This window comes from Perna viridis, chromosome 1 (assembly GCF_037379345.1).
Source record: "Perna viridis isolate PV_CMFRI_1.1 ecotype Kerala chromosome 1, ASM3737934v1, whole genome shotgun sequence".
Classification (NCBI taxonomy): Eukaryota; Metazoa; Mollusca; class Bivalvia; order Mytilida; family Mytilidae; genus Perna; species Perna viridis.
The window spans coordinates 70,307,265-70,324,510 of NC_142445.1; the positions used below are offsets into that span (position 1 = coordinate 70,307,265).

Here is a 17,246-nt window from a genome sequence, read left to right on the forward strand (position 1 = left end):
TGGACTATTTTTTTGCGTAATGGCTAGTGTGAGATAAATCAGGTAAAATAATGCTTGGTATATTTGAATTAGTTGCATGTTTTTGAACTCTAGTCTGGTAATATTCTGCATGGGTTCAATCATGTTTGTATACAGATGTCACCCAGTTTTACCCACTATACAGATGTTGATAGAAACCATAAGCCTGTGTTCTATTTTGGGAATTGTAGATTTAGTTGTACTAATTGTATGCATTTTTCATCTGTGTTCCCTGGGATATGGAGATTAGCATTGATTTAGAGCCTGTCTAATCTGTCAAATGTTTAGATAACGGCCTGGTTGTTCCAGTGTGAAAACAGCTGATAATACCCTAGAGCTGCAAAGTCTTACTATAAAATGTTCCATTTTGTTGCTTATACATGTAGGTAGCATGAGTTTGTAATGACCTTGAATGAACATTTGAAGGATGTTATGATGAGATTGGGCTTGTTGACTCATTGCTCTTTTATGATAAGAAAATTCAATTTATTGGTGCATAACAATGTAGTATTATCCTTTGATAGCACTAGTTACTTTTTGATGTCTCAAATTTTCTACATGTTCTAATAAGTTTCTTGACTAAATTTATTTTGGTTTGAGGGAATGTCTCAGGCTTCATTAATGATGGAACATTTTTTTACTGGTTTTGTCTCAGAAAAAAATGCACTGAGATTGTTTTGAGTCATTAGATATCAGTATATTGACTCAGAAATTGAATCCATTTGTTTGATAAGACAGCACTATTTTAGTTCTTTGATTATGTATCAGTTTGCTTTGTCTATATGGAAATTGAGATGAATGTTTTTGTTCTAGAGAATGCTGTAATTGAAAACTGATTAATATTATCCTGGTGGTAAGTGGGATGATAGTTACTTTTATTAACCTTTCTCTAATATTAATAAAATATAAGATGAAAACATCTGTTCTTGTAAATTGGCTTAACCTACTGCTGGTTTCATCAAACAGTAAGGTAAGTTATATTGTATTTTGTCTGCTTTCCTACAGTGATATAGTCTGTCAAACACTAAGTTACTGCTTTCTCCATTCACTGTAAGATCTGTATAGATTCTGTAAGAATTTCTTGTACATATGTGTTTAAAGAAGGCTGCTGTAGTATCTGTTCTGCAGGTTGCTCAGAAACTGACTGTGAATCATGTTGTATGCTGTTACATTTCACCATATTGGTTCTATTGCTTCATTGGTTTATACTGTTACATACTACAGACACAATGTAGGTCATTGGTTTATACTGGTACATACTACAGAGACAATGTAGGTCATTGGTTTATACTGGTACATACTACAGAGACAATGTAGGAAACATATATTCTCTGTTGTGACCTGGTTGTTGACAGGCTTGTCCTTTATACTGTTGACTGTGAACTGTCTAAACTTTTATATAGCTGTATAGCTCATTGGGTATTCTTTATTAAGGTATGATATAATGTCTTGTCATCATACTTTCATGGTAAATTTTAAGTTTTGGTCATTTCTAACATAGGCTTTTAAAAGTTTTTTTTGATGAGAAGGAAGTTGGTATGAATACAACATTTGTACTATATAACAAAAGTTTCATATATGACTTGTGTTATTGTTTTGTAGAACATTTGTTTGTTGTGTCTATGTAGAAGTATAAACAGCTTAATGTTTTTATTCTCACCTGATCTTTCAGTTAATTAAGATAAACATTACCTTTCATCCAGTATCTATGCAACTTATCAATAAAAGTCATAAATATTAGATTATAGTTAGAGATTGGTGTAATTACTTGTATGTCCAATAAAATCACAGACAAAATATTACCTTTTATTCTATCTTAGATAATGAGGAATTTTTTTTTCACAATTATAATTACATGTCATTAAAGTGTAATAACAGATTTTGACAATTAATGATTTGGAAAGCTAATGATTATCAATATTTAGTGACTTGTTACATCTCATTGATGGTAGCCTATGATAATTCTTCCTTATCTTTTGAAATGTAATAACTTGTTGTGCTTGGCTGCATCAGTTCTCCTATCTTAATATTATTCCCATGGTCTACAATTAGGTTCATCACTCTCTAGACTTGCTATCAGTGTCTCTGTCAGGAATTGAACTTAAAACTTGGCTTGGTAACCTACAGCAAAATTATGGTAGCCAATGAATTACACAAGAAAAGCTGAATTTTTTAAAATCTTTTGCCAAATTTTGGGGTCCATAGGCCATTGTCAGGGTCTTTTTTCTGCTCCCTGTGATATGAAAAACAGTGATGAAATATATATTGTTACTATCTAACCTTTGGACTTCAGTTTTTTTTTTTAAATTAATAGTGAATCATATATTGCACAGGATACAGAGAAACTTGTAGAAGTCAACTGATTTATTATAGTAGGTTTGGGTATTTTATTAAATAGGTCTAAAATTGTAAAGACACCATTGAACTATTATGAAATAATAGTTATGAAACCTGAGATTAAGATTATGTCCAGTAGTTTTAGTAGTTTGAATGATAAAACAGTTTTAGTAGGAAATAAAACAACTGATGAACTTAGTCAATATAATATTAAGTCTTCATTTGTTGCAGATGGTTTTCTTTGAAAAGAAATGTTACTCATCTCAGCTTTCATAATAATATATATGACACAAACTTGACAACAGTCTCATCACACATTTACCAAAACCAGACAGGATATTTCTTACTCTATATATCAACTGAGAATGACCAAATACCATCTGAGAAGTTCACCTAGAGTGAATTTTACTGACAGAGAATCAATGAACTGATAAACTGTCTGATGGTTCTGATGGATAAAGTTGTTGCTAACTCATCTAAAGTCACTTCAAAATATAATATTTATGTTCATTGATGGAATTATATTTGTCAGATAGATGGGAAGAGTTATGACAAGACACGTGATGCAGAACTATGTTCTTACTAGGATGCAGTCATATAGTGATAATTCATACAGGTTTAAAACACAGAGGTACTCAGTTTATACCTGAGAGTTGTTATCATTTGTAACCACAGCATTTGTTCGAAAATCTTTTTTTTTTGGAAACAGAAACAATTCTATCGAAAGTTCTGTCTGTTGACTTTAATAAGAAAGTGAATAATATGTTGACTATACATCCAAATGGCTTCCTTACTTTATACTACATTACTTCCTTACTTTTCTAAGAATTGTTTCTTAAGTGCCTTTTTTTCACCTTCTTTAGCCAGAAGTGGTTTCCTTATTGTATCTTTTGTTAACCGAACTTATATCTCAATAGTGTTGGAATTTGCATGTTTTTGTTGCATATCTTGAAAGCACATTCCATAATACTGATTGACATGCTAGACGTAGGATACAAAAAGCAACTTTTTATCTGACTAGGGAAATTTACAGTGGATTATAAATATTATGGGAGATCAATTAATAGGGTGCATCTGTTAAGTTGGAGTTGTTACAACATTTATGTTAAAACTAATTGATTATTTATAAGATATTGGTGGGGTGTTCACTGATGATAAGGAGCACATCTGAGTCCTGCCTCATTAGCTGTGTAAAATCACCTGAGATAACATACAGACACTGTACAGCTGACCTACTGGACCAAGTTATCAATCATTGAAAGGTCAGCAACAATTTTTGCTTGCAAAATTATTAGTATTTTATTTTGACAATTTTTGTGAGTTGAAGCTTTGATTTTTTTTTAATTACAGATTTTATTAATTAAGAACTGATGATCATGGACCCTGTTCTTGTGTTGTAGCTGGTTAATGTTGTAAAATTTGTTTTCCTTTTCTAGACTGTATTTTGTCCATATATCAAATCATCCTGTAATTTGTCTTTTTGTCAAATATCGCTCATGTTGAATAGATTATGTGTAACACAGCTTTTGATTGGTCAATCTATCAACATTCTGTGATTGCTCTTTCTGTCACACAGCACATGATTGGTCATTCTGTCACATACCCAGAGTTCGGTCTATCTGTCACACAGCACATGATTGGTCTTCTTGTCACATACCCAGAGTTCGTTCTATTTGTCACACAGCACATGATTGGTCATTCTGTCAAGCACCCTGCTTGTCGTGTGAATTTGTCTTGCTTAGAAGTCTTGGTGGCTGCTGTCAGGTACAGTAATCACTGTGAGTATATAACTATTCTATTCATCAGTCAGCAGTGGTTTATGCACTAAATATTATATACCAGTAGTCTATTTCACTTGTACTGTAGATAATTTCAGTGAATACTATATTGTCTAACTCTAGTATTGTAAATAGTTTCAATAAATTCTATGTAATCTTTTGCTTTGATACTATAAATAGTTTCACGATACCACATAGTCTATTTCTCCAGCACTGTAAATGGTTTCAGTGAATACTTTCTAGTCTATCTCTCTAGTACTGTGAATGGTTACAGTGAATATTTTCTATTCTATTTCTTTAGCACTGTAGCACCATCTATCAGTGTAAATGGTTTCAGTGAATACAGTATAGTCTGTCTAATTAGTACTGTAAATTGTTTCCGTGAATACTATATAGTCTATTTCTCTAGCAATGTAAATAGTTTCAGTGTATACTGTATAGTTTATTTCTCTAGTACTGTAAATGGTTTCGGTGTATACTGTATAGTATATTTCTCTAGCAATGTAAATGGTTTCAGTGTATACTGTATAGTCTATTTCTCTATTACTGTAAATGGTTTCAGTAAATACTTCCTAGTATGTCTCTTGCACTGTAAATGGTTTCAGTGAATACTATATTGTCTATTTCTCTAGCATTGTAAATGGTTTCAGTGAATACTTTCTAGTGTATTGCTCTAGTACTGTAAATGGTTACAGTGAATATTTTTTATTCTATTTCTCTAGCACTGTAAGTGGTTTCAGTGAATAGTTTCTAGTTTATCTATCTAGCATTGTAAATGGTTTCAGTGTGTACTGTATAGTCTATTTCTCTAGCAATGTAAATGGTTTCAGTGTATATTGTATAGTCTATTTCTCTATTACTGTAAATGGTTTCAGTGAATACTATATTGTCTATTTCTCTAGCACTGTAAATGGTTTCAGTGAATACTTTCTAGTGTATTGCTCTAGTACTGTAAATGGTTACAGTGAATATTTTTTACTCTATTTCTCCAGCACTGTAAATGGTTTCAGTGAATACTTTCTAGTCTATCTCTCTAGTACTGTGAATGGTTACAGTGAATATTTTCTATTCTATTTCTTTAGCACTGTAGCACCATCTATCAGTGTAAATGGTTTCAGTGAATACAGTATAGTCTGTCTAATTAGTACTGTAAATTGTTTCCGTGAATACTATATAGTCTATTTCTCTAGCAATGTAAATAGTTTCAGTGTATACTGTATAGTTTATTTCTCTAGTACTGTAAATGGTTTCGGTGTATACTGTATAGTATATTTCTCTAGCAATGTAAATGGTTTCAGTGTATACTGTATAGTTCATTTCTTTAGCATTGTAAATGGTTTCGGTGTATACTGTATAGTCTGTTTCTCTAGCAATGTAAATAGTTTCTGTGTATACTGTATGGTTTATCTTTCTAGTACTGTAAATGGTTTCGGTGTATACTGTATAGTCTATTTCTCTAGCAATGTAAATGGTTTCAGTGTATATTGTATAGTCTATTTCTCTATTACTGTAAATTGTTTCAGTCAATACTTCCTAGTATGTCTCTTGCACTGTAAATGGTTTCAGTGAATACTATATTGTCTATTTCTCTAGCACTGTCAATGGTTTCAGTGAATACTTTCTAGTCTATTGCTCTAGTACTGTAAATGGTTATAGTGAATATTTTCTACTATATTTCTCTGGCACTTTAAGTGGTTTCAGTGAATAGTTTCTACTTTATCTATCTAGCATTGTAAATGGTCTCAGTGTATACTGTATAGTCTATTTCTCTAGCAATGTAAATGGTTTCAGTGTATATTGTATAGTCTATTTCTCTAGCAATGTAAATAGTTTCAGTGTATACTGTATAGTTTATTTCTCTAGTACTGTAAATGGTTTCGGTGTATATTGTATAGTCTATTTCTCGAGGACTGTAATTGGTTTCAGTGAATACTGTATAGTATATTTCTCTAATACTGTAAAAGGTTCCAGTGTATACTATATGATCTATTTCTCTAGCAATGTAAATTGTTTCAGTGTATACAATATGGTCTATTTCTATAGCACTGTAATTGGTTTCAGTGAATACTATATATTCTTGATATATCTCTCTAGTATAGTAGATGGTTAATGGTCAGTTATTGTCTATCAATCTCACAACTTGTGATTGTTTTAATCATATAATTAACTCTGATGTAAAATATTTATTTCTACAAGTTAAAATTGATAGATAGCATGCCAACAGCCTATTAGTCTAACTGTGGATTTATTGTCGGAGAAGATCAGAACCAATTATCTAATGTCTCCTATGTTCCTGGAGATAATACGGGGAATAATTGTCCAACATAAATGTGCATCAAGTTTGAATGTCACTGCAATAACACTCTGCAGTAGAAACCACAAATTGCTTTTCCTTCTGTAGTATAAATTGAAGTTATGTATGGACGAAAAATTTCAGATATGATCAGACAAATGAAGGAAAGATTATTTGGTAATGTAATAAATGTATCATTATTGTTGGTTATATTGTTACATGGATGGTGTAATTAAGATTAAGTGAGAGTACTTGGTCAATATTGGTCAAGCCCTGTGTAATGATTGTTGCTAACCATCATTTATGGTTTTCTAAATGTAGTAAGTGGTAGTTTTCTCAAGGAGAAAATTATTGGGTTGAGGCTTTCTTGTGAAAATTTATGTAATTCTAGTGTAAAATAATTAGTTGTGTAATGATACAATGAGTGACAACACAATCGATTGATTGATTAGTCTATTTTTGGGTTTTGGTGAGAAATTGAGAAGGTTATATAGACTATAGGTTTTGGTATTTTATAACTTCTAGCTAAAGGTCAGTAATTATTGTGTCTGAAAATCTTATGTTGTCATGATTTATTTTTTAAATAAGAGGACAGAATTACAGGTGTGTTGATATGTAGAAATCTTGAACTTATTTACAAATGTCAACTTCAGAGTTTTCACTAAAATAATCTGATAACAGTTGTTAATCTATTGTTGTAATATTAAAACTAGTATAATTGTGTTAAGTTGTTATAGGTCAGGTTTGTGAAAGCTTGTGTTTTACAGGGCGGAGCATTCGTATAGTACTCTCTGCATTGGTATTGTTCTAAAGTTCTTTCACAGACTTTAATAAAACTTGATATCACTTCTTGATGGTACCAATTGCCAGCTCATATTTATGTTCATTAGGGCATGACCAGATCTAATCTCATTTATTTAAAATTTGATAATAGCAAATTGTTGTGAGGGGTCAGACTTCCAATAAAAGACTTTTTCTTTCTTAATCATAACAAATAACATATACAGAAATCAATAGTCAGCTTTATACTCCTGCTGTTGTTGATTATGAAAACTTAAAAGATTTTTTTGCAGTTTTTTTCTTTGTTCTTTGTTTTGTTCATTGTTTAAACTGATCACTGCATGTTAATGGTTAGAATAATACAGTTAGATGATTTAAAACATGTCAATTGAAGAAGAAAATGAAATTATGAAAGAAAATGTGAAAAATATTGATTGTAATATTGAAGCACAACATAGTATTATCCTATATGGTTCTGGATCATTGAAGTGTTAGATCTAACACCTGAGTAAAAACTTCATGTGAGAACTGAAGGCATCAAAAGTAGGTACTGCTTATCTTTGTAGGTTTATTTTTTTTTAGGAAATTGCTGTATATTAGCCATTATTAATATTCTTAGATTAGGGATCATTTTAGATAAATAAAAGTATAGGTTAGCTTAATTTTTTCAAATTTTCATTTTTGACATTAGAACTTTATCTCATCTATCAGTGCCATGTAACTTGAGTTGGAAGAATATAGATTTCCTCTGAAGATACTGTTTTGTAATTGAAATTATTAATATCTTGAAAAATATATTTAAGCTGCTTCTGAACAGGAAGTCTTGCATGATTAATGAAGGCTATGAATACTGATGTTCAAAATACAAGTTAAACTTAGTGTCTGATTTAAATATTTAATTGCATCGCATGATTGTTTTTTCAGTATTTTAAAATTTATTTTTGAAATCTTCACACAGCTAATTCAAGTTCATTGTGATGTTAGATTTGAGCATAAAACTGTTTCCCATAGACTTACTGTAATATATTAATTTAAGGTTTTTTTTCCATTGTTTGTAAACATTCAGTCTCAACCATTGAGAGTAGAAGTTGGGTTGAAGGAGGGGTTTAACGTGCAGATTTCTGGAGACAGCAATATTGATGTATTGTTGGATCCTAGTTCAGGTTTCGTTGGCCTGTTTCACTCCATTGAGTTTCAATAGAACATGTAGATCTTGTTTCCTCACTTTACAAACTTTCACCCCTTTAATTTATCTGTCAATTCTGGTGACAAATGTAAGGGTACCATTACTATATAGTATTATTGATCACAGATGCCAGGCTTTGGCAGGGAAGTTGGCAATATCATTTAAATTTTCTAGTTTAATTTAAGTGATTGAGGTTTGATCATTTTGCTGGAATTGGATTGTAGAATTGTAGACTTGCGTTATGGAATTACTTGTCATTTTATGGTAAGTTTTAATGATGGCAGTTAGAATTGTCTAGGGGTTGGTAAATTTGTTACCAGACAATAAGACAATTACAATAGTATCAAGGATATTACATTATCTACTGGTTCCTTTTGTATTGGTAATAAGATAAAGGGAAACAGTAGCTCTATTAAACCTATTACAGTGAATTGGACAATTTTATGGAGCAATTCTTTGGTCTATTACTTATTGAATATTCTACATGGGGTGTTACAGATTTTTTGTGTGAAAACATTTGTTGATGATTTGATGTACAGTTTTGTGAAGAATCATTGGGTCTGTTGATGAGACTGGTAATAATAATCAGATCAGACAGCTATTATATTAAGGCTTTTAAAGCTGTCATGCATTGTTTAGTATTGTACACAGACCTATGTAACTCAAGCTTACTATGTCAGATTTTCTTTTCATTTTCAATTTGTTCGAGCTTGACTTTCACCCTAAACTCAATTTATTATGACAGCTGGCTGGAGCTATTACCCTTTTGCAATTCAGTGTCGTCCATAAGTTCACTCTGTGTGGTACTGACTATTGTAAATCATATTTTCAAAGAAGCATGTGTATATGTTTTTCCACATTTATTAAATTTATAAAAGTAATTGAAGAGGTGTGATAAAAAAGTACAAAGATTTCATTATTGTTAATAATAAAGGCTTAAAAATACTTGTCAAAATCTTGGACAAAGATTATTTAGAGGTCAATACTGACCTGTTCCCCTGCTGAGTAAACTCAGCTGTCCATACAAAGGAACATGACTGGGAACAGTTTTATAGATCAGTGGTAAATATATTAATTTTTCTCAGGTGATAAAATCACACATCAAAGTGCTTGTTCTACAAAGACTTTAATCAGAGCACTTCTAACTCAAGTGCTCCTTATGTACATGTATCATTCATGACAAAGTTGTCCTTTTGACTCCTTGATAAAGCAAACTTCTTTTTTAATTTGTTTGTGTTAGAGCTCAATGACAAAGACTAAAAATTGGGCCATAAATTTCTGCCTGTAAATGATGATTTGAAGTTTAGGTTTGCTTTGGTGAGTTATGATATTGATGTTCTCCTGGTAACAACAAGTGTAAAATCATCACTTGTCAGTTTCTGTGACAGATGGTTAAAAAGTCAATTACTTACTAATGTTTCATAGTCTTTATGGTATAAATTTACTTGCTTTCAAACAAACAAAATGAAAAAAAGTTGTTTTTATTTGAAGAAGGAATTATGCTGATGCATGAAATTTTTATTGAGAATGTGTATTATGTGATGATAATGCCAGTTTTGGTCACCTGAGATGATAGAGGTAGAGAAGGATATCGTACCCTACACTTTATCTATAGAGAACACCTGTATCTCACCTGTATAACCTATTATTACACAAAACCTTCATTTTTCTGTAAAATGGACCATTTATCTGTAATATTACATAGAAGATTAACAGTTTATAAAACACAATCTATTTAGTGAAATAAAGATTTTCACCTTTAGTTAGTCAGGTTAATTAACTGTTTCCATTCTGTGTAGGACTACATCTTTCTCTCTGTCTGATTGGTGTTTCATGTTTACATTGTTATTTTATTGATGTTTTCCAGTGATATTATATCAGTTTTGTGAGAAGTTTAGTTATGAAATAATTTCAATTAGGTATGTAGACGCTTCTGTCATACTTTGTATGATATTACATGCATGTTTTAAAAATTACTCCACATTTTGTTATAATTGATCCCTTCAGAAATTCAAAGTTTTCTGTAATTAATTCCCCAATATGTTATAGAATCTTAATGCCAGATGTGATGGCATATATTTTGACCAGTACAAGTTGCAGAAGTTTATTGGTAAAAAAGAACATTTGTTAAGCGTTTTTCAGTTTTGTTGAAGTACAAAAATAGCATGTATAACTTTCAGTATCTTTAGCCGGCCAATCAAGTAAGTCTATTTTATAGGAAGTTGCCGCTGGACTTGGTAGATTGTGTGTAAGTTTGGTTATTATTCTATTAGTGATTTGGTTACCTTGATTTTGTCTACCTGTCAATTATAGTGCTCACTTTCTGTTGTAAATTTAATATGGAAGCTGACAGGTGTAGGCGAATAACCAATTACGACATATTCGTATTCATAAGGATCTTTAAAGCTTTTTTTTTCAGAACTTAACAACTTTCATTTGTTTAACTTGTGACTATCAGTTTCATGCTCAGATGAGCAGTAAAATATAAGGTTGAGTTTTCTACATTTGATGTTTAAAATTGGAGTACTTTATATGTTAAGTTGTTTTTTTTTTTATGTAGTATTATTTTGGAATAATTTATTGTGAATGATGGCCATTCAGGTAATCAACTTAATTATTGACTAATGGGGTTAGAAGACATTTGACAAAGATTCATTTTTATATCATGTTTATTTTTCTTGACTTTTGTAGTAGTCATTTAAAGAATATTATGATTAATTATGTACTTTGTACATTATCACTTTTGAATGTACTTTAATATAGTACCTTATGGCTTGTCAAAGTCACTAAAATGTGACAGTATAACATGAATGAATAGTGTAAATAAATCTTGACATTTTATGTAATTAAAGGACTGGGAATTGAGTCTCCTAATATATAACCTTAAATAGTAGACTCCTTAGATTTTAACAATCTATTTCCTGTTTTGCAGATGAGATGGAGTCAGGAGAATGGCAAGACTAACATGGCCTCATGTTGGTGGAGCTAAACACATGAAAATTCACTATGTTTACAAGCCAAATACAGAAACGATGAGACAAAAGTGGAAGAATGTCTTTGTTATTGCATGTTTTCTATTTCTAGTGCTCACCGTATCATTGTATTCAAACACAATAGCATGGAGTGATCTTAGTGTCAATGGCATTATATATGAAGACTCTATTAAATTCAGGAAACTCCTTGAAAAAGATCAGTTTACTGAAAAGTTTCATCCTGCAGGGACTAAAAAAAGATTTCCAAAATGTATTATATTTGGTGTACGTAAGTGTGGTACACGAGCTTTGTTAGAATTCATTGGATTGCATCCTCATGTTCAAGTGGCTGATCAGGAAATTCATTTCTTTGATGAGGATGAAAAATATAATCTTGGTTTGGAGTGGTATCGCAAACACATGCCATATTCCTATCCAGAGCAAATTACAATAGAGAAAAGTCCAAGATATTTTATTACAGAAAAAGTCCCTGAAAGGATACAGGAAATGAATAGTTCAATAAAATTAATCGTAGTGTTGAGAAACCCCACAACCAGAGTGCTTTCAGACTATACCCAAGTGTATTACAATAAATTGGCTAAAGGTGTAACTTTTGAGAAAATCGAAGACCTTGTGATAGATCCGTATACAGGAGGTATTAACACAGACTATAAGGCTATACGTATCAGTATATATCATCATCACTTTGAACGGTGGTTACGCATGTTTAAACAAGAACAAATACTTATTCTAGATGGTGACAATCTTATTGTGAATCCAGTAACAGAAATTCAACAAGTAGAAAACTTTCTTGGATTAGAACATCGTATCACACATGACAATTTCTATTTCAACAAAACCCGAGGGTTCTACTGTAAAAAGCAGGGCAGCATTGAGAAGTGTTTAGGTGCTACTAAAGGAAGGCGACACCCCCCTACTCACCCAAGTGTCATTAGAAAACTTAACAAATTCTTCAAACCACATAATGAGAAGTTATTCAAAATGATTAATAGAACTTTCAACTGGAATTAATTATTAAAAAAAAAAATAGATCTATTGCAAAGAGTTGATGATATAGCATGTTTCAGATACTTGAAGGTGAGCTGTAAAAAATTCAAACTATAATAATCACTTTTAGTTGTCTACATTATCTAGTCACTATTCTAAGACTTGTTCATTGAAAGCCCATCATTGGAGTATATGAAGCCATTTTTTGTTACAATCTATAACTGTTCTTCTCAGGACTAATTCAGGACCAATGTATGATTAATGAAAATAAAATATAATAGATTAAATTAAAAAAATTTCCAATATCCCATGCATAAAGGTAAGAGACAGTGTATATATTTTTGAAAAGTGATTTGGCAAATTTTAGGTCTGATATAGGTTAATAATGTATTTACATATTCTGGAGTGCAGTTGTGTTAATTTAATTATTTGTAAGGAACTAAAATATACATTTGTAACATTTTTATATGGTTTTCAATGAATACTGTTATGAAGATTGAGTGTTGTGTAAAAATGCAATAATTTGTTTTTTAAGGCTCCAATATAACATGATGTTACATTGTGAGAAACAGATGTGCAATATCCATTATTATTTGTTCATTATCATGTAAATGTCTTTATTCTACATCAGAAATCAGTATTCAGTAGCTGTAAGGTGTTACAAAGGGGCACATATATGACAGGGAAAAAAAAACTTGTCTCAATGACATTCATATTCATTTAGTATTTTTAGAACTACCTTCATTGCCATGGTAACATAGAAATCAGTCAATTGACCATTTATAATTGATTCCTTTTTGCTTCTCCTCTCACATTGTTTTGATGAAACTTACTATATTTATAGCTATATATTTCCCTGTGAAAAAATGTGTTTTTACTGTATGAGCTTTTAAGCATATGAAAAAAAATATGCAATTGATAATCAGGGACGATTTCTTTCTGCTTTTTAGCAGAATTCCGCTTATTGAAATCCGGATTTTACCATTACGATTGTTTTTTTTTTTTGTTTTTATTGTTTATTTCTGATTTTACTAATTTCTGCTTTGTTTGATGACCTCCTAAAATCATCCTTGGATAAATAATAGTCATGGAATACGATGAATTTGTCTTAATTACCGGTGGGTACTTATATCTTTTGAAAATGGACAGTACATTGATTCACTGGAACATATGCCACCTCCCCTCTTTATTATTTATTTTAAAAATGTATGTAAAAATAAATGTATTTACTTTTGTGTTTATGTAAATCAGTTTTAAAATTTCATGTCAATTTCAGTATTTGGGAGATTATGATATTAATAAACATTGAATGATATTTTAATTTAATCAGCAAATTTTCATATCCAACTATTCTTGCGAATGTTTTTTTTTTTGTTTTTTCCCTTCCTTTTATAAAAAGTTTTAAGTCTTGCAAAATTTATGCCTATTACAATTTATTTCAGTGGACAGATGACCTAGTTTGAGAGATATGTATATTTTTCATGAGTATCATTTGTCATACTTGTCAGAAGTTTTATCGTCATACATTTTTTATGTTATGAACGAAGGTGCAATTTATGTTTTTTCTGTTAAAGTCATTATTGTAATATGTAACTTTTATGTAATATTTTGAAAATTTGTTTTTTCAATGATTATAGATAACCATAAGGCCTGCCTGTTCATCATCAATAATGTTTTTATGTCAAATATTTTATAGCATAGCAATTTTGACAAACTTTTTGAATTGTTAGAATCAGAATTATAGCTTATGAAATCAGCTCAAACAAAAATGCAGATAAAACATTTTTCTCAGTAATGTCTGTATATTCTTTAGGAATTGCAATTTCAAAAAGATAATAAACACAGTAATATTTATTAAAAAAATGTTCTTGAATTTGTAAGCTTCCATGGTAACTGCAATCAATTTCCTATTACATGAATTCCAAGACTTAAGTATTTTGACCTTTGCCATTAAAAAGAGTATTGTCAATTGTTGGTGACATAATAGTGAACTGGAGCAGTCATGGGCCTGATAGAATCAGAAGTTATTTTACCAATTTATTTGGAACTTTATTCAAGGTATTTAATATTGAAAGCCAGTATTGTTTTAAATATTGGCTGATGAGAACAAGGAATAATAAAAACATTCATACCTTTATTGTGTTTCCTTTATGATCATGCCTTATATATTTAATGGTAGTACCATAAGCTTATTTATCCTGCGACTATTGTCTTCATATACAAATACATCTTGGTTGTACTTGTGTGCATGCACTTTATAGGCAGAATCTCACATAATGCCCTGTCTCTCAGCCTCATGCACATACTGGCTGTATTTTTCGATAATACAAAAATGTACCATTATAGTGTGTACTAAGTACCAGTATTTACAATTTATATGAGTAAAATTTCAGTGGATGGATACTTCTTTGTTTTTTTTAAGCACATATAAAAAGGAAAAAACCATAGCATATGTCTTGAGAACAGGATAATGTAGAAGTCTATGTTTCTGGAACTCAATTGCAAAAGTCTCTAGTGCATGAAAGTGCCAATACCTATGTCTTTGGTGGAGGATAGTTTCATTGCTTATGTTTTCAGTGCTGGTTTGTTTCATTGCCTATGTCTTTGTTGCTGGTTTGTTTCATTGCCTCTGTCTTGGGTACAGGATAGTTTTATTGCCTGTCTTTGGTACAGGATAGTTTCATTGCTTATGTTTTCAGTGCTGGTTTGTTTCATTGCCTCTGTCTTGGGTACAGGATAGTTTTATTGCCTGTCTTTGGTACAGGAAAGTTTCAGCAACTATTTCTTTAGTACAGGATAGTTTTAACAATCTTGTCTTTTGCATGTGTATTTAGAACAGAAAAGCAACAATAAATATGTCATTGGTACAGGATAGGATAGTTTAATAGCACTAGCCCGTTTCTTTGATACAGGATAGTTTTAACACAGTGTCTTTGATACAGGATAGTTTTAACACCAGTGTCTTTGATACAGGATAGTTTTAACACCAATGTCTTTTGTACAGGATAGTTATGGATGCCGTCGAGGACTATGCAAGAAAATGGGTAAAACGAGAACAAGAAGACATTGATTCTCTGTCCGAGTCGTTAAAGACTATGAGGTCTTCAATTCTGAAACGAATGAAAGTTTTAAGTAGATGAATGAGTGCCAAGGCTACATCAGTTTTCAAAGACCCCGATGTAGCAAAAACATTGTCTACTATACATGACAAGTATGTTGTCGTACCAGCAGACAAAGCCCAAATCAACATTGTTTTTGTCTGTAAAACGTTTTATATCCAATGTTTATTATCAGAGGAAGACATAGAAAATAATAGCAGCGATAAGACCTACACTGCTACCACTCTCTCCAAAGAAGAGATTGTGGAAAACCATAAATCTGTGCTATCCTCTTTTGGTCTCTACCAAGGACGATGATTGTGATTTACCGTCTATGTACTGGATTCCTGAACTTCACAAGAATCCATACAAACAACATTTCATAGCTGGATCTGCAAAATGTACCACCAAACCTCTTTCAAAACTTTTAACTTCTATACTCACAACTGTCAAAGAGGGTCTACAGTCCTACCACAACACTTGTTACTCCCGTAGTGTATTAATTCAATGTGGATCCTGAAAAATTAGAATGATCTTTTGGAGACAATCAGTTCAAGACTATTATCTGAATATAATAGCATTAAAACCTATGATTTTTCAACACTGTATACTTCCATACCCCATACTCAGTTAAAATCCCGACTTTAAAACATTATACATCGTTGTTTTTCCAAAAAAGATGGTACACCTAGATACAAATATATAGTTCTTGGTAGAGATTCCTCATACTTTGTAAGAAATATACAATATATTCCAAATATACAGAGGAAGATGTTTACAAAATGCTGGAATTTTTAATTGACAACATATTTGTCCAGTGTGGTGGATGTATTTTTCAACAAATGGTCGGCATTCCAATGGGAACAAATTGTGCTCCTTTACTTGCTGACCTATTCCTTCACTCTTATGAGGCTGACTTTATAGCTGATCTGATCAGAAAGAAAGAATATGGTTTGGCTAGATCCTTCAATCTCAGTTTCCGCTATGTAGATGACGTATTATCTTTAAACAATCCTAATTTCGGAGATTTGATACATCGCATCTACCCAAAAGAACTTGAGATAATGGATACTACAGACACTTTGAAGTCGGCCTCATATCTTGACCTACACTTAGAAATCGATGGTAAAGGAAAACTGTTGACCAAACTTTACGACAAATGTGATGACTTTTCATTCAGAATTGTCAACTTTCCTTTCATCTGTGGCAACATCCCTTCAGCTCCTGAGTATGGAGTGTTCATATCACAACTCATACGTTATGCCAGAGCTTGCCGAAACTACGCAGACTTTTTGTATCGCGCTAGAGCTCTAACAAATAGGCTTCTGGAACAGGGTTATGTTGCTACAAGATTGAAGTCATCACTACAGAAGTTTTATGGTTGTTATCATGAACTCGTGGAACTTTATGGTGTATCCATCAGCACCATGAAAACTGATTTATTCAACTGGTCATAATTTTCCTTCCCTCGTTTGTCTACCCCAGACTTGACTTTTTATGAGCAACTCGGCAGCTGTTTCTAGAAAAGCAGAGGACGCTTACCCTACCGGTGCACCTGGTCCATGCTCCCAGTTTTTAGTGGAGTCGGAGTTGCTCATTTACTTTTGTTACTTTGTATGTATGATTTTAGTTACTTTATGTTCTTTGTTGTGTATGTCTGTTTTCCATGTGTGGTCTTTGTCCCTGGATTACATTCTTTTGATTACTGCTATAACCTTGGTTCCCTTGATTACTCTTTAACACCAATGTCTTTGGTACAGGATAGTTTTAAAACCA

At 31.6% G+C, this 17,246-nt stretch overlaps 2 protein-coding genes across 24 annotated transcripts in view; both read left to right on the forward strand.

Moving 5' to 3' along the window:
* Positions 1 to 14,509, forward strand: part of LOC148630198 (heparan sulfate glucosamine 3-O-sulfotransferase 5-like) — a 49,750-nt gene extending 35,241 nt beyond the window's left edge. For 10 of the 19 annotated variants that reach the window (XM_088562950.1, XM_088563027.1, XM_088562940.1 and 7 more), the window contains one exon: positions 11,325 to 14,509. In XM_088562950.1, the coding sequence (XP_088419076.1) occupies positions 11,344 to 12,396 (1,053 nt within the window). In that variant the 5' untranslated portion in view covers positions 11,325 to 11,343 and the 3' untranslated portion in view covers positions 12,397 to 14,509. Of the gene's footprint in view, positions 1 to 829; positions 872 to 935; positions 989 to 3,335; positions 3,618 to 6,936; positions 6,958 to 7,587; positions 7,750 to 8,370; positions 8,657 to 10,259; positions 10,312 to 10,616; positions 10,641 to 10,717; positions 10,994 to 11,324 lie in introns of those variants that run through there. The other 9 variants (XM_088563051.1, XM_088563032.1, XM_088563019.1 and 6 more) reach the window with 9 other exon arrangements.
* LOC148630199 (heparan sulfate glucosamine 3-O-sulfotransferase 1-like) overlaps positions 1 to 17,246 on the forward strand; it is a 69,218-nt gene that overhangs the window by 35,239 nt on the left and 16,733 nt on the right. The window lies entirely within an intron of this gene.